Genomic DNA, 18,432 nt, shown 5'->3' on the forward strand with positions numbered 1-18,432 from the left:
CATTCACACCTCAATTCGAATTTGGTAATTAACCGCGGGCCGCATTCGACCCGGCACTCCCCTGCAGCTCACCAGGTCACCAAAACAAGCTAAACCGGACTCCCAGATTTCAGTATCAATGGAAAATCTAACTATATCCGCTCAAGGTTCTGTTGTTTCCTCTTTTGCCTCGACTTCTTATACTCCTTGGGATCTCTTTATTAATCATCGCAGTCCTGATGGTAAAATGGCCGCCAGATATCTATACTGACGCCTTACTTCCAATGGATTAAGGAGAGTATTTTTCGACAAGGAAGAGATGCAGAAGGCACAAAACATTTCTCACCAGATAATAGAGGCTATTGGTGGTGCGTCTGTTCACATTGCAATCTTTTCACCAAGGTATGCCGAATCTTGGTGGTGCTTGGATGAACTTGTCCTCATCGCAGAGTCAGGGAAAGCCATTCTTCCAGTATTTTACAAAGTTGACCCTTTTGTGGTCCATGATAATGTCAAAGCTGGAGCGTATGTCAATGCCCTGTGAGACCTTGCAAAGAAAACTACACCGGCGAATGGTCTTAAACGTTACAGCTACTGGTGTCTTTCCAACTCACCAAGCCACACACTTGTATGCCTCTTGAAAGTTGATGAGAGAGAAAAGTGTTTTAAAATGCCAATCCTGGAGCTTGAAATATCTTGAAACCTCCAGGTTTTCCATATCCATTTATGTTCCAGTGTATTGGAGCTTTGCAATAAGAACCCAATTGGTCATTAACCCAAGATATGGTAGAATTTCACAATGCCACAAACATGGGTTTCACTGTGTTACTACCCTCTTTGGGTCTATTTGCAACCCTATATGCATATGGGTACTTCATAATCCTCAAAAACTAGAAGGGCAAGAACAGGTTCGAGGCTACGAGCTGTGACATCTCATTCATTCATGCAACCATTGTTTGCATTCTCTGTGCTCATGACATGCACAGTAACCCATGGAAGCTTGATGCACCCGACACAAATTTAGAGAACAAAATCATGGAGTTCAGCACTGCATATTTCATTGTGGACTTGCTCCACTATTTGATTGCCAACCCATCTAATCACCTCTTTATATTTCACCATATTGCAACTTCCTTCTACCTAGTAACTTGCAGGTACTATGCAGGACATGGAGGGCTCTCGGCCATCTCTCTGATAGCTGCAGGGGAATCGATGACTCCATTACAGAATGTGTGGACTATTTCTCGTATGGCTAAAATGGAGTCTGCCTTGGCCAACATGATCTATAGTTCTGTTTCTCCATTTTTCACTATGTATTTTACCGTGGTGAGGTGCATTGTTGGCATGGAAGTTGGCCTCCTTCTACTTAGCTGGTAAGGCAAATGCCATTATTCCTTACTGGATGGCTAGTTCATGGATGGTTATTGTTATTCTAGCTCTTTTCAGGAGCACCATCTGGGTTTACAAGCTCTGGATAAGTTTGATCCATTTCTATGCAAATAGAGGGACTCTGAAGGGAAAGCTTAGAGCCCAGAAAGAAGAGTAAGCATAGTGGAGCTTGATCCAATTGTTATAACTGCAATGCTTTTAGTTGAATTAACCAATTTTCCTGTATTTTTCTTTGTGTAGGTGTAGTATTTTAACCGTTCAAATTGATAATAATAGTTTGCTTCTAGGCCCATTTGTAAAGTATTGTACTTCAGTCAACAAACTCTAGAAACAAAAGCCATGGTGCTATTCAGTAGCAATTTTCAAGATTTTGGTGTTGTGTATTTTTTAAATTCTTGTGCAATCCTCAGAATTGGGGCAATTTTTTTCATTATCTTTAAAAGCCTGATAGGAAGATTACTAAAAGGGATGCAAAAACCATCATTACATCGAATTAACATCCCCAGGTTTCCCCACTATCGACGTATGCCAGGGCAAGTGCACCAGATCTAGATTGTACATTAGCTTTACACAAAATTTCTTAAAGCAATCAGATGATATGAAAATTGAATGGCTATATAATTGGAAATTGAAAATCCACCAATTATAGGTACCCTTTGTCTGGACAGATCTTCAAACATTTTGGAAACATTTTGGTACAGAGGAGGTGAGAAGTTCTTTAAGCACTCATAGAGTTGCACACAAAGTGGGGGAGTTGGAGTGAGTAGAATATTGGTCCTACAGCCAATCAAGCAATATGTTAGAACTGAGCATGGGGCTCTCCTCCACTGTGGCACAGATCATCTCTTACGCTACTGAAAATTACCCTGATTACCTGCCATACATTCCAGATAGATTTATAGCAGTACCAAGGATCCTTGAAAAGGACAACCTATCAATAAAGTTATAATGTAAAAATACCCATAAAATGGTCTTATATCCAAGTCTGACCTCCTTAGCAAACTTGCACCTCCAAATAGGCATAGCTGCAATTTTGATCTGTTAGTCCAGTTTCATGGAGCTTTCCTTTAGTTAGGAGTGCCATATAGATAATGAACCAGGCAAGGAATCTCATCCTAAACGAAACCTTTCATCACAAATAGCTAGCGCACTTTTGTGTCACAAAAGCATGGTCAAGCTGCAATTCCAGTTCCTGTTTTATGACGCAGGTTGCTTTAGTTGGGAGTGACATAGACCGAATGAACCATGAAAGTAACCACATCTTAAAGGGAAACCTTGCATTACAACCAGATAGGGGAAACTTTTGTGCCAGTTGTGTGCCATTCATGTTTGTCATCATTCAAATACCATTTTCTATTTAAGTTTACTTTCAATAAAAGGTTTAGGGGTCATCTTTTTATACAAGTTTACTGGCCTGCACATTAAGATAGGTGCCTAATAACTCTATCTCCAAAGACTGTCCTGATTACCTGCCACGCATTCCATATAGATTTGTGGTATCACCAAGGATCTTTGAGAAGGACAGCCCGCCAATATAGTTATGATGTCAACATACCCATAGAATGGCCTTCTATCCATGTCCTATTTCCTCAACAAAAGGCACCTCCAAAAACATGATCAACATATTCTGGATAACCCCAATATCTGCAATTTCTATCTATTGATCATGTTCCATAAAGCCTCCCTTTAGTTCAGAGGGAGCGCCCATATACAAAATGAATTAGGAAAGTTGTAAGGAGTCTCATCTTAGAGGAAATTTTGCATCACAAATAGCTGGCATTCTTTTGTGCCAATTATGTTCATGGTCATTGGATTTCCTCCCCTTAATCCTAGTATCAATAAAAGGTTTTGGGATTATATTCTTTTGCAAGTCTCCTAGCTTGTGTATTGAGATAGGTGGTGTCTAATAACTCCATCTCCAGCCTCTCCAATTCTTGGAGAAGGACAATGGGATTCATGTTCTGTTTTATCTATTTGTCTTCTCTCTTTACACTTTTTTGTCGATTCTTTGATTTTTGCTCTTTTTTTCTTTCCGTGCTATTTGATTTGATTCATATATAATCTATGCTTATGGATCATGATTTTGGACTTATGCAGAGTCTAGAATTGATTACATACATATACATTTGCAAGAAATTGATGGGTTGCTGGACAGAGCACTTGTGCTTCAGTAACATCTACAGTCACTAGTTTTGGAGAATATGCGGAAGTGAATTTTCCAGAAGCCTTTTTTCTGCAAATATTACAGTTGATACTCCTTTCCCCCCGATATCCATGACAGTTACATGGCTGGAAACTGTATAGGGTACAGAAGCAGGCAACATAGGGCATGCTATCCTTTAGACAGCTATTCTATGAGCATTCACAAAATGTAATCCACATGAGCTTTGCTATAAATTAAACCGTTTGAATTGTGCTAGAGGATGATGCCCTGGCAGAAACCATCACTGCAACACCTAGAATTGCATTGCAAATGCCTTTTCTCTTCTGCATTATGCAACTGATTTTTTCAAGCATAGGAAGATCAACTTTCCCTAACTTCAATAGGTGATGGAAGCTGCCTCTGACAGGTAGACATGAACATAGGAAGATTCAGAAAACACACACCTTGTCAAAAGTGAAAACACTTGTGATGTTATATGACAAATGGCATTTCTGTCACACATAAGGCATATACATGAATCATGCTTTGCTTAGACAATGCTCTGTTAGTCTAGGGTTATGTGGTTTTTGGTGTATGGACAGTCGGTAAGGATAAATATTTTAGAGTTTGCAAGCAATTCCAATAAAGTGGTGATTGTTAGATGTGTTTTTTGCAGAATAGTTGCCAGTATTGAAAGTGTTGCAGTGTAAATGAACACAAATTATATGCTTTTTTGAATTTGAAAAACATGTTGAGTATTAGGAAATAGATAATTGTCTACTTGTTTAACATGAATTTATTGTTATTTTATTTTTCAGGTTTTTTAAGTGTAAAAAATGGTGCAAAAGTGGTGTTTATGCATTGAAGTGTCCTTCTTTCCAAATCCAGGTCGAGCAGTTATTAAATTCATCCTTTACAATATGGAAACAAATCATTTTTTTCATGGAAAGAGAGAAGTGTCTAGAATTACGACAAACTATGAGGCATATTACATTGCCCTTGTTGAAGGGCTAAAAGAGGCAAAATGACATGATGTCAATGATATTGAAGTCTTCACCAACTTGGAGTTAATATCTAATCAGATGAAAGGCATCTATTGGGTTTGGAAGGACAATTTAAAACCTCTTCATAAGGAATCAATAAATTTGAGTTGTCAATTTCAACATTTTACCATCAATTGCTCTGCAGATATTAAAAAGATGTCCACTAATATAATGTCCAGAGCATTTTTAAGCACATATGTACATGTCAAATATGACATAGGATCACCATCCACTGCAACAGAAATCATTGATGACCATCAATATAGATCCCCATTGTGTGAATCGGTTGTTGTTATTATTTTTCTGGGATATATCATAGCATGGTTCTTTCACTAAAGAAGAACCTGTTAATGTTTTATTTTTCCCCAACATGCAATGATTACGGTTTTTTGTATGGGAGACAAATTTATGGACAAATGTAATATATTCCATGTACATGGACAGATGTATTTTGAGAAAAGTAATTGGTTCATGGTTTTGTGATTATCATTAATACATTATGGTGTTGTCTGATCCTTCCAAACATCTTCTCAGATATTTAATTCTGGAGAGATATTGATATGCTATGTGATTTCTTCGTTGGTTGTTGATCAGTGATGAAAGGTTTCTTTACTATGTTTATAAGGAATTTAATCTTAATAACACTATTATTTCTCAATCACCCAGTCACTCTTCCCGTCTCCACCTTGGATTTCATCCCAATAGTTTTCCCAGATCACAACTCTATTTTGGCTTGACTTCTCTGTATTTCAGATCTTGTGCTTGTGGATTTATCATGATAGTAAGGACCTAGTCTTTTTAAATCAAAGAAAATCTTGCTCATGCTCAGTGTTTCATAAGTAATGAAATGTCAATATTTCTCCAAGAAATCACATCCATCATGATGGTCTACTATGCTAAATCTCCCATGTGACCACTCCACTTCCTTGAAATATTGCACTAGTTTTTCCTCTACAAAGGGATTCTTAGATAAAAACTAGAATAAATGCAATTGGTGTTCTGGCTATTCTTATAAGAGAGCTAAGAGGATTACTTTCAATTACCGACAAGAAACAAACTTCTACATTTTTTGTTGAGAATAGAAATTAGTTTAGATCCTTTTCATTATTTTATAAAATGTGGATAAATATAGGGTAGTTTTGGTATTTTGACATTGTTGTAAATTATTTATAAGCTTAAAGAACTTAAATTTTCAAAATTTCTATAAGGATCTTAGAGGCATCTTCATAAGCATCACTCTGTTTGTGTGATAAAATAATCTCTCACATCACAAACTCCAAAGAGTGCACGCGATTACATTCAATGATACAACTGGTCCTTTCCGAAAAATGTCCAAGCCATGTAGTTTTGAATATCGTAAATGTTTAAACAATATGGGAAAAAGTTTATTAAAGAACTTCAAAAATATAATTCTAACTTTGTTATTATCAAATTAGATTTTCCATTCAAAATAAAAAATGTAGGTATTGTTGAAAGTAATCAAATCCTTTCTGCAATTTTTAGAAACTTGAAAATCAATTTGTTTAACGCTGTCCATATTGTTAACAATTTTAATATGATGTGATAGTTGTCAGATCTTATGTTAGATACCTCTCTACTTGCAATTGGTAAATGGAAAATCAGGTAATTGACAACACATAAGATTGAAAATAGGTTTTACCAATAAGGGAATAATTTTCTTTGTTACCAGTTCAACACGAATGAACTAAAGATAGCAAAATGTTCAAAAACATCTAAACATAGCATAGGTTCATTGCTCTGCAATTATTAACCTGCTGAATCTTCACTCTTTCTTCACAAGTACTCAGTTAAACTTCCAAACTAACTACAGCTACAAATCAAGTTTAGTTAGCAGTATATTCATGGCCACAAGCTTTCAATATAAATGAAGGCTATATTCCAAAGCCATAAATATACAAAATTGAATGTAACAATTATGAAGTTCCTGGTAACATGCATTCTAATTGCAAGGCTATTGTCGCTCAATAGCCACATCACAAGCCATGCTAGAATGAATTAAAGTGACATTTATGCTCTTTACTAGCAAAGTGGGCCGTAATTTTCCCAATTCCTTGCTTATCCATTTAGTGACTTCTTCTGGCACATGAAAGTGGTTACATAAGCTACTCCTGTGACTTTCAAAAGAAAGTGGATGCTAAAGAAGATGATGATGAAGAAGATGTAGGTGACTCCCCTCCATATGTTTTGACAGACTTTGGGATAAATTGGTTCTAGTTATAGATAAATCGAAGACTTCCTCATGATCCTTATTCATATCCATCTACCTACTTCATATTCCAAATATGGATGAATTTAAACTTTTCTAGCTGGCCTATTGATAGAAATCAATTGTTTTTTTCCAGATGCTCTTATTCTTTCCTTTTTTTAATTTTTTTTCCTCCCCTTAAAGCCAAGGGAAAAAAGATTGTGCTAGATTGACTTCTCCTACCTCTTGGAGAAATTAGTGCATTCAGCCCCAAAAAGGATCCATCCAAATAATCTACAATTGGTGAATCTTGTACGTTCACTTTATATAGATCAGAAGCAACAAGGCCAGATTCACTAGTCCACTCACTAGCATGTCCTCTGCCATTTGTTGTGTTGCTATTCTCAAGTTCTGATGCCCATGAAGCACTTCGGCTATGAGGACTCCAAGGAGCATCCAATTCATATCTTTGGTCCCTTTCAACTCTCTGCCATAGAAAAATTGACAATTTGTCAGGCTCTCCTCAGCATGCTTTGAATCTCTAGTCTCAACTGGTTCTTATTAGCAAAACAGATCTCACCCTAGAGTGAAAGATGTACCTTTTCCTGACTATACCTTTTCTGCCTCGTATGGAAATTCCATGGAGTCCACTGGGCAAGCAAGGGCCTTCAACTGCTTACTAAGAACAAGTATGGTTTCCTAGCACTCTGCAAGCTTCCCTACAACCACAACTATGTCCTTTTCTTGAAATTACAGTTAAGTACAAGTTACTCCACTGCTATAGGACTTTAACAAACATTATTGCAAGTGTCTAGGCAGAACAGACTGACAAGGGAAGGCTGTAAAACCAACACAATTCGTTGAGAGAACTACTCTGGCCATGTGATTGACTGGCTCTATAACTGGGTAAATCTTGCCATTTAACTCTTTTAACTGTCCTGCTCAATAGCATGGTCATGTCATTCTGTTTAAGATAAAAGCAGATCCAAAATACTGTCCAGACTCACAAATGTGGCCTAAATAACTTATTTCCTCTCACACTTCAAGCTTTTCTAAAATACTTCATGAATAGCTGATGAATTTATTTGTAGCCCACATATTGGAGTCACATTGTCCAAAAGATACAAACCACCATACAATATAATGAATTACCTGAACAAGTTATTACAAACTTCTACAGAAAAATACAATGAAGAATCCATTCAATACTCACAAGGGTGTATTACGGACTCCACATAGCCACTACCATATCTTCAAGTAGTATTGGTTGTCAGTGGTAATATGGTGACTACCACAATGCAACTACAAAAGCTCTTGCCAGTTTTGAGCGGACAGAATAAATATTGAGATGAAGAACAAAAGCTATTTAAGGACTCCAAATCTTAACACAACATGACTAACATGGTCCTATAGAGTGGAAATAACTATATTAAACACCTATGTGATTAAGACCTTGATTCCTGCTCTTTGGGTACTCAGAAGCCTAATCTTTGAATGAACTGATGCATTACAATTGTACTACATGGTTCCATAGTGACAGTCTCCTTCAGCTCCTCATTCTCTGATAAATTTTGGGGTATCATGCTCAAGAGGCAACCTTACTATTTCTTTTTGTTATTGCATTCAAGCATAAATCACTGACAATGAAATTCAGTAATTGAAATATGGATAGATCAGAATTCCATTCACTAGAAAAAAGAACTAGTCCTTGACCACTGAATGAACTTCTAAGTATTTAGAATTATTCATTGTTGTGAAAGCTATTAGTGTAAAAATATTGCATTCCAATTTGTGGCAATCTATTACTTTGGAATGAGTACTCGTCAACAAATTGACTACTACACTTAACATATATAAGCTTGTAACTTACATGTCTTACATTTTTCACAGTCTGCTTGAAAACACACCTGATTTCTTACATCTGATTAGATTTTCAAATGCAAAATGTGAGTTCATCTGAAGCAGATCTGACAAGCATGCCACTCTTGTCAGGTTCATGACCAAAGAGCTCTCTATACTCTGTTCATACAGAATTCTTCTTTGAATCCACAAGACTTTGAGTGTTTCATCTGCATCTTGTGCATCCAATTATTCCATTTCATTCAAGTTGGCCAGAACAATGCTACTAGAACTTTATCTGCTTTCTAAGCTTGCTTGAATTCTGGGTGTGTGTTTTCTGAATCTTCCTATGTTCATGTCTACCTGTCAGAGGCAGCTTCCATCACCTATTGAAGTTAGGGAAAGTTGATCTTCCTATGCTTGAAAAAATTAGTTGCATAATGTAGAAGAGAAAAGGCATTTACAATGCAATTCTAGGTGCTACAGTGATGGTTTCTGCCAAGGCATCATCCTCTAGCACAATTCAAATGGTTTAATTTATAGCAAAGATCATGTGGATTACATTTTGTGAATGCTCATAGAATAGTTGTCTAAAGGATAGCATGCCCTGTGTTGCCTGCTTCTATACCCTATATAGTTGCCAGCCATGTAACTGTCATGGATATCGGGGAGAAAAGGAGTATCAACTGTAATATTTGCAAAAGAAAGGCTTCTGGAAAATTCACTTCCACATATTCTCCAAAACTAGTGACTATAGATGTTACTGAAGCACAAGTGCTCTGTCCAGCAACCCATCAATTTCTTGCAAATGTATATGTATGTAATCAATTCTAGACTCTGCATAAGTCCAAAATCATGATCCATAAGCATAGATTATATATGAATCAGATCAAATAGCACGGAAAGAAAAAAAGAGCAAAAATCAAAGAATCGACAAAAAAGTGTAAAGAGAGAAGACAAATAGATAAAACAGAACATGAATCCCATTGTCCTTCTCCAAGAATTGGAGAGGCTGGAGATGGAGTTATTAGACACCACCTATCTCAATACACAAGCCAGGAGACTTGCAAAAGAATATAATCCCAAAACCTTTTATTGATACTAAGATTAAGGGGAGGAAATCCAATGACCATGAACATAATTGGCACAAAAGAATGCCAGCTATTTGTGATGCAAAATTTCCTCTAAGATGAGACTCCTTGCGGCTTGCCTAGTTCATTTTGTATATGGGCGCTCCCTCTGAACTAAAGGAAGGCTTTATGGAACAGGATCAACAGATAGAAATTGCAGATATTGGGGTTATCCAGAATATGTTGATCATGTTTTTGGAGGTGCCTTTTGTTGAGGAAATAGGACATGGATAGAAGGCCATTCTATGGGTATGTTGACATCATAACTATATTGGCGGGCTGTCCTTCTCAAAGATCCTTGGTGATACCACAAATCTATATGGAATGCGTGGCAGGTAATCAGGACAGTCTTTGGAGATAGAGTTATTAGGCACCTATCTTAATGTGCAGGCCAGTAAACTTGTATAAAAAGATGACCCCTAAACCTTTTATTGAAAGTAAACTTAAATAGAAAATGGTATTCGAATGATGACAAACATGAATGGCACACAACCGTCACAAAATTTTCCCCTATCTGGTTGTAATGCAAGGTTTCCCTTTAAGATGTGGTTACTTTCATGGTTCATTCGGTCTATGTCACTCCTAACTAAAGCAACCTGCGTCATTAAACAGGAATTGGTATTGCAGCTTGACCATGTTGTTGTGACACAAAAGTGCGCTAGCTATTTGTGATGAAAGGTTTAGTTTAGGATGAGATTCCTTGCCTGGTTCATTATCTATATGGCACTCCTAACTAAAGGAAAGCTCCATGAAACCGGACTAACAGATCAAAATTGTAGCTATGCCTATTTGGAGGTGCAAGTTTGCTAAGGAGGTCAGACTTGGATATAAGACCATTTTATGGATATTTTTAGATTATAACTTTATTGATAGGTTGTCCTTTTCAAGGATCCTTGGTACTACTATAAATCTATCTAGAATGTATGGCAGGTAATCAGCGTAATTTCCAGTAGCGTAAGAGATGATCTGTGCCACAGTGGAGGAGAGCCCCATGCTCAGTTCTAACATATTGCTTGATTGGTTGTAGGACCAATATTCTACTCACTCCAACTCCCCCACTTTGTGTGCAACTCTATGAGTGCTTAAAGAACTTCTCACCTCCTCTGTACCAAAATGTTTGAAGATCTGTCCAGACAAAGGGTACCTATAATTGGTGGATTTTCAATTTCCAATTATATAGCCATTCAATTTTCATATCATCTTATTGCTTCAAGAAAATTTGTGTAAAGCTAATGTACAATCTAGATCTCGTGCACTTGCCCTGGCATACGTCGATAGTGGGGAAACCTGGGGATGTTAATTTGATGTAATGATGGTTTTTGCATCCCTTTTAGTAATCTTCCTATCAGGCTTTTAAAGATAATGAAAAAAATTGCCCCAATTCTGAGGATTGCACAAGAATTTAAAAAATACACAACACCAAAATCCTGAAAATTGCTACTGAATAGCACCATGGCTTTTGTTTCTAGAGTTTGTTGACTGAAGTACAATACTTTACAAATGGGCCTGGAAGCAAACTATTATTATCAATTTGAACGGTTAAAATACTACACCTACACAAAGAAAAATACAGGAAAATTGGTTAATTCAACTAAAAGCATTGCAGTTATAACAATTGGATCAAGCTCCACTATGCTTACTCTTCTTTCTGGGCTCCAAGCTTGCCCTTCGGAGTCCCTCTCTTTGCATAGAAACGGATCAAACCTGTCCAGAGCTTGTAAACCCAGATGGTGCTCCCGAAAAGAGCCAGAATAACAGTAACCATCCATGAACTAGCCATCCAGTAAGGAATAATGACATCTGCCTTACCAGCTAAGTAGAAGGAGGCCAACTTCCATGCCAACCAAGGCCCAACAATGCACCTCACCACGGTAAAATACACAGTGAAAAATGGAGAAACAGAACTATAGATCATGTTGGCCAAGGCAGACTCCGTTTTAGCCATACGAGAAATAGTCCACACATTCTGTAATGGAGTCGTCGATTCCCCTGCAGCTATCAGAGAGATGGCCGAGAGCCCTCCATGGCCTGCATAGTACCTGCAAGTTACTAGGTAGAAGGAAGTTGCAATATGGTGAAATATAAAGAGGTGATCAGATGGGTTGGCAAGCAAATAGTGGAGCAAGTCCACAACGAAATATGCAGTGCTGAACTCCATGATTTTGTTCTCTAAATCTGTGTTGGGTGCATCAAGCTTCCATGGGTTACTGCGCATGTCGTGAGCAGAGAGAATGCAAACGATGGTTGCATGAACGAATGAGATGCCACAGCTCGCAGCCTCGAACCTGTTCTTGCCCTTCCAGTTTTTGAGGATTATGAAGTACCCAAATGCATATAGGGCTGCAAATAGACCCAGAGAGGGCAGTAACACAGTGAAACCCATGTCTGTGGCACTGTGAAATCCTGCCATATCTTGGGTTAATGACCAATTGGGTTCTTATTGCAAAGCTCCAATATACTGCAGCATAAATGGATATGCAAAACCTGGAGGTTTCAAGATATTTCAAGCTCCGGGATTGGCATTTTAAAACGCTTTTCTCTCTCATCAACTTTCAAGAGGCATACAAGTGTGTGGCTTGGTGAGTTGGAAAGACATCGGTAGTTATAACGTTTAAGATCATTTGCTGGTGTAGTTTTCTTTGCAAGGTCTCGCAGGGCATCAGCGTACGCTCTAGCTTTGACATTATGATGGACCACAGAAGGGTCAACTTTGTAAAATACTGGAAGAATGGCTTTCCCTGACTCTACCATGAGGACAAGTTCATCCAAGCACCACCAAGATTCGGCATACCTTGGTGAAAAGATTGCAATGTGAACAGACGCACCACCGATAGCCTCTATTATCTGGCGAGAAATGTTTTGTGCCTTCTGCATCTCTTCCTTGTCAAAAAAGACTCTCCTTAATCCATTGGAAGTAAGGCGTCGATACAGATATCTGGCGGCCATTTTACCATCGGGACCGCGATGATTAATAAAGAGATCCCAAGGAGTATAAGAAGTCGAGGTAGAAGAGGAAGTAGCAGAACCTTGAGTAGATATAGTTAGATTTGCCATTGATACTAAAATCTGGGAGTCCGGTTTCGCTTGTTCTGGGGACCTGGTGAGCTACAGGGGAGTGTCGGGTCGAATGCAGCCCGCGGTTAATTCCCATATTCGAATTGAGGTGTGAATGGTGGCAAGATAGTGATGGAACTCTCGTCAGACGTCATTAAATGCGAAGGGTGGCGGAGCTGGGCGAAGCTCGCAGAGGGTGGCGGAGCTAGGCGGAGGAATTACCGGTGGCCGGAGCTGGAGGTTTTTCCAGGCAGTGACGGAAACAAGGCAATTCTTCAGCCTGGGTAGACTACTCCGTCTTTGAACTGTTTGCAAGATTGGGGGAAAAAAATTTATAGACGAATATTCTGTTTTATGAAAATAAATTATTATGGATTAACCAATTCAAGCCCATTTAACTTTGCATTACCCATTGGCATCCATAAGTGTCGACTGAATGATATAAATTGGATTCCTATCTCATTAATGTGAGCCACTCCTTTTTTAGGTTTAATTTAATTGATTATAATCTATATAATAATTTAATTTAATAGGTGTTACAATTTCATAATATAATATAATCTAATCTAATGTTATATAATATTTTAGTAAATTGAAATATTAATGAACACATTAATATTTTAATCAAAACATTAATTTAGAAGTATTTTAATTAAAATATTTATTAATAATTAACTTATCATTGTAATACAATTTATTAAATATTTATTTTATATATTAATATATTATATATTTTTAATATTATTACTTCACCAAATATTTAAAAGAAAATTAAGATATTATAAGGAGATCATCAACTCCATCTTAGAAGATCAAAAGTATCTCTTTGTTTTAACTAGCTCAGAGAAGAAAATTAATATAGCCAAGATTAGAACGAACTCTCATAAGCTCCATAGTGAAACGGGTCGTTGGGCAGTTCCTAAAACACCATGGATGGAAAGGTTTTGCCATCTTTGTGAGAATACGAACATCGAGGATGAAAATCACTTCCTCTTAGAGTGCCCCACATACATCCACATTAGATCTCAGTGTCAAAATCTTTGTTGCAAAACTGACCTTGCTAGAATTTTACATTGTCAAAATTATAGTGAGCTCGGAAGGCTTCTCTCCAAGCTTTTTGACCATAGGAATAAAATCTTAAATCGAACTAAATAATTCGTTTCTTTAGGTCCGATATACCAAAGTTTGGTCTCAGTGAACGTTAACCACCATCATCATCATTATTATTATTTAATTAATATTGAATAATACTCATTGCTATCATTTAATTAGAGTTTTAAATTTTAATTGAATTAATTATAATTTAATAAATGTTATATATAATAATTTGATTTTAGTAAATATATATAATTTATATTATATATATATTTGTTTATTTTTTATGAATTGAAATATTAATTGATACATTAATATATTAATGAAAACATTAATATAAATCTTTTAAATTAAAATATTAATTTAATAGTAATTAATTTATTATCATAATGCTACTCAACAAATAACTACTATATTAATATTTAATATATTATTAATAGTTAATTTATATATATATATATATATATATATATATATATATATATATAGAAAAGGTTAATAAAATCACTGAAATATTTAAATAATATTAATAAGAGTTTAATGTTTAATTTAACATTAATGACACATTAATAATATATAAATTTAGACATTTATAAAGTTTTAACTATAAATTAATTTATCTATTGACACATTTTAAGTGTTGTTGACTATTGTTCTCATGGTTAACTATAGTCAACATGGGCATCATAGTCAACAATAGTCAATGTCACTACCATGGTGAACCATACAGACCTCATAGATCATGGTTTATCTATAAGTGACCTATAGCGTAAAGTTATGGTTGACCATGGAAGCTTTTAGTGAAAGGTTAGGGTTAATAGAGTCAAATAATGGTTAATTATTGTCAACCATAATTGACCCTATAATTGAAATATTAATTGACACATTAATATATTAATCAAAACATTAATATACAAGTATTTTAATTGATGCAATAGACAAGACAAATGAAAATGTTACAACCGAGAAGGCTGGAACCCTAGCATAGAGCGAAAATGGGGATTCCCCTGAACCCGAGAGTGGAAGAAGGGTGAGGGGAAATGACAATGAAATATGCAAACAAGGCACAGAGCTTCAGGTTTATCTGACTGCAACATTTTGGAACCTCACTTGGTCATGTGGAATAGTCGAGTCAACAGACAAGGGGATCGAACGGTGGAGGTAGTCGGTGGAACAGCTGGGCCAGTGTCTGTCGAAGGGTGTTGTGCACAACAGAGCATAGGGACAGTGAAACGGTGAGAGTGAGAACATCATTTTTGCATGGACGAGGAACTTGTTGATTATTCCTCAGATACAATGGAGGCTTCCCAAATATGGGTGGAGGAGCCACATCAGCAACCAACTAGGGTTTCACCAGAGCCACCCCATGAACCAGAAGTCTAAGTTGACGCTTATATTTCAGAGTTGGTTGATGTGGAGGGTTCCTTAAATTCCCTAGGGTTTACTCACCCGAGCTCGACTATGAATGCAGAATTTCTACAGCTACAGGAGGACTAGGCTCACCCGATTCTGCATATTCCATCGCCATCAGAGCTACAATATTGGGAACTCGAGCAACAGGGACAGGAGACAAATGTAACGGCTGCATTGTTTGTGGTGGGTGGGGGCATGAGCAATTATGGGGCCGACACATATGGTTTTGTCAACTCAAGGCATAACATACAAGGCTTAACAGGAGCCGACCCCCAAGGCTTGAGACCTCCTCTCGCGACGCACACATCAGGGTGTTTTGTTGGAATTCCTCGTCAGGAACAAGGTAATGAGGACACCAGAGCTTCGGACTCAGACGAGTATCAGCCTGCGGAGAATGATCAAAATCCGGTAGACCACTCTCAGAGGTCAGGGGGAAAGAAAAAATCAAAATGTACCAAGGTGCGTGAGCGGGGGTGTTTGCTGGTATTTGGAGAAGGAATCAGTATGGCACAAGCAGCCCTCACTAAGAGCACTGTGATTGTCAGTAGGGTTAGAGGCCAGAATTATACCCCTGCTCAGTTGAAGCAATGGACAGTGGAAATATGGGGTCACTTGCTGGACTAGTTATCGGTTGTTCTTACCATGATGAGAGGTTGGTTTGCACTTATTTTTGCGCAACCAAACCAAGCCAATTGGGTCCTGTCCAAATATTGGCATATCGAGATGACTTTGGTTCTCCTCAAGAGGTGGTCGCCACTATTCAACCCAGAGAAAGAGAAATTGGGGGCGGGTCCAATATGGGTTAGACTCCCCAGATTGTCACTACAATTTTGGTCAGAAGATGTCTTCAGGTGCATTGGGGACGACCTAGGCATCTATCTTGACCACGATAGATCATATATGGAAACCGACATTTTAGCCATTATCAAGATTCTAGTACACCTGGATACTAGAGAGGGTTTAGTTGAAAGTTATCGGCTACAATTCCGGGAGATAATAAGATGGCAAATCCTCGATTATGAAGGGATCCCATTCTGGTGTAGAAGGTGTCATGAGGTGGGGCACTTGTATAAGGATTGTCCGCTGATTACAAATGTGCATATCGAGCCCCCGAGAATACTTGTTACTACTGGTACTCAGACTCAAACGGATGTTGATTCGACCTCTGAGCAGAACATAGCAGCAGAACCCCAGAGGAGGTGGAGGGTGGTTGTGGAGGATCTTCATCATGTGAGAACCCGGACTCCTGATGCTCGAGTCACTCGATCACACTCAAAGGGACTTGAAATGATATCGAGTACTCTTAATTCCTCTCCTCCCTCTTCTCATAATTTTATGAATTCTAGCATTGCTATGTTATCTTTAGTAGCTTCAGGTTTGGGTTTAGATGCATGTAAATTGAGTCCCATTAATTGTCCTATTGCATCGGCTCCCCCCACTGATCTAGTTACTGCACCTACCATTACCTTGGATTCTCTCTCAATTCTTCCTGATAGGGAGGATTCTTCTAGCAATAGCTCTCATAGGTACAACCTTAGATCTCAGGCCCACCCCAGACCCCTCACTTTCAGACTGGGAGAGGACCTCCCCACTAGAGCTCAGAAATTGTGAGGGGTAGACAATCCAATATTTCTAAAGCCATCCAAAATGTGGGCATCAAGGTAGCGTCTGGTATTCATATTTCTATTAACCAAGTTCTTAGAGCACAAGGAGATACTGATCGGGTTACCCCATGAAGTGCATTTCTTTCAATTGCAGGGGTTTGTCCAGCCCGGACAAGAAATTGGCGCTCAAAAGACTATTAGGCTCGGTTAGGATTGACGTATTACTGCTACAAGAGACATTGGGAGAAGGGCATACTATCAACACTATTTTGTCGAACATTCTCCCGGGCTGGATTTTCCATACTCTGGATGTGAGAGGGAGATCCGGGGGATGCGCTTTGGGTTTCAATAACAAGACTATCAAGATCGACAATATTTGGGGTGGTGAAGGATTTTTGGGGGCTGACATTACAGCCACTGAAATTGATGTACCACTCAGATTGATAAATATATATGGACCCTGTCATAATAGGGAGGGTTTTTGGGATAAGTTGATGTCTACATCTTTTATGAATAATGAAAATATCATCATAGGAGGAGACCTGAACTTCTCCTTGGGTCATGCCAAATCATGGGGTAATAGGGCACAGACTGACCCCTTGACGGAATACTTTGAACACCTGTTGGACTACAATAACCTCATGAACATTGACTCGGCCAAGATTCTACCAACTTGGCAGAATAGGAGAACAGGCGAGGATGCACTAGCTAGAAGATTGGATCGTTTTATTATTAAAGCACCTCTGGTGGAGAAGCTAGACAGAATTAGATAATGGGTGGGATCGGGGGGTATATCTGACCACTCCCCAATTTATTTGGAAATTATGAATTCCAATTACAAGCCAAATTCCCCTTTCAAATTTAACTCGACATGGCTTGTAGAAGAAGACTTTCACAAAATAGTTATGGAATCCTGGATTCATTATGGACAAGAAAACAACTCCACACCGGCTGTGGTGATTGCCAGCAATTTAGCCCGAATTAAACTCAAGACTATAAGTTGGGCTAAAGATAAAAAGAAAAGGGATGAGGCTACTATTCTGAAAATTGAATCTGACATATTGGAGATGGAGGGCTCTGGTATTGCTAGTTATTCATCTATGGAAAGTAAGGAACACCTGATAAGGTTGGAAACAGAAAATATTTGCCTCCTAAGACAGCAAGAGGAGACATGGAGATTGAAGAGTAGAGCCATATGGCTAAAGGTTGGGGATGAAAATTCGAAATTCTTTCAACAATTTGCCAGGGCACTGAAACTGGGTTATACAATTTGGACTCTAAGAGACCATACTGGAAGGGAAGCCAATACTTTCAATCAACTTGCTGACATGGGTATTAGACATTTCTCCCAAATGTTCATGGCGCCTAGAGAAGCTACCATTGCAGAGGTACTCCACATAGCAAGGACATTGCCTAGATTTGTAGAGGCAGAGGATATAGAGACACTAAATGAGCCAGTTACTTTGGGGGAGATCGAAGTTGTTCTGAAGTGGTTTAAAAGAGATAAAATCTCAGGACCAGATGGATGACCTATGGA

General features: G+C 38.0%; 2 protein-coding genes and 2 pseudogenes across 2 annotated transcripts; 2 read left to right on the forward strand and 2 right to left on the reverse strand.

Annotated features, from left to right (window-relative positions):
• Window positions 1-789: 789 nt before the first annotated feature.
• Window positions 790-1,525, forward strand: LOC149217197 (TLC domain-containing protein At5g14285 pseudogene; annotated as a pseudogene).
• Window positions 1,526-11,167: 9,642 nt separating this feature from the next.
• Window positions 11,168-12,332, reverse strand: LOC149217198 (TLC domain-containing protein At5g14285 pseudogene; annotated as a pseudogene).
• Window positions 12,223-12,783, reverse strand: LOC149217199 (putative 2' cyclic ADP-D-ribose synthase BdTIR). The gene has a single exon (XM_089390158.1). It carries the CDS (start codon window positions 12,781-12,783, stop codon window positions 12,223-12,225), a length of 561 nt encoding a protein of 186 aa, XP_089246284.1.
• Window positions 12,784-16,014: 3,231 nt separating this feature from the next.
• Window positions 16,015-17,668, forward strand: LOC149217200 (uncharacterized). The gene is made up of 2 exons (XM_089390159.1): window positions 16,015-16,817; window positions 17,050-17,668. Exons 1-2 carry the CDS (start codon window positions 16,015-16,017, stop codon window positions 17,666-17,668), a joined length of 1,422 nt encoding a protein of 473 aa, XP_089246285.1.
• Window positions 17,669-18,432: the final 764 nt, after the last annotated feature.

This window comes from Pinus tabuliformis, chromosome 1_1 (genome assembly GCF_031772625.1).
Source record: "Pinus tabuliformis cultivar Carrire ecotype Pingquan chromosome 1_1, CPIR1, whole genome shotgun sequence".
In the NCBI taxonomy this organism is placed as follows: Eukaryota; Viridiplantae; Streptophyta; class Pinopsida; order Pinales; family Pinaceae; genus Pinus; species Pinus tabuliformis.

Excerpts from the sequence above, each read along its gene's own strand:
- LOC149217199 (XM_089390158.1), bottom strand. The coding sequence starts at position 12,783 with ATGGCAAATCTAACTATATCTACTCAAGGTTCTGCTACTTCCTCTTCT.
- LOC149217200 (XM_089390159.1), top strand. The coding sequence starts at position 16,015 with ATGACTTTGGTTCTCCTCAAGAGGTGGTCGCCACTATTCAACCCAGAG. Across the intron at positions 16,818-17,049 it reads TCTAGCAATAGCTCTCATAG|GGGTTTGTCCAGCCCGGACA; the intron begins GTACAACCTTAG and ends TTTCAATTGCAG.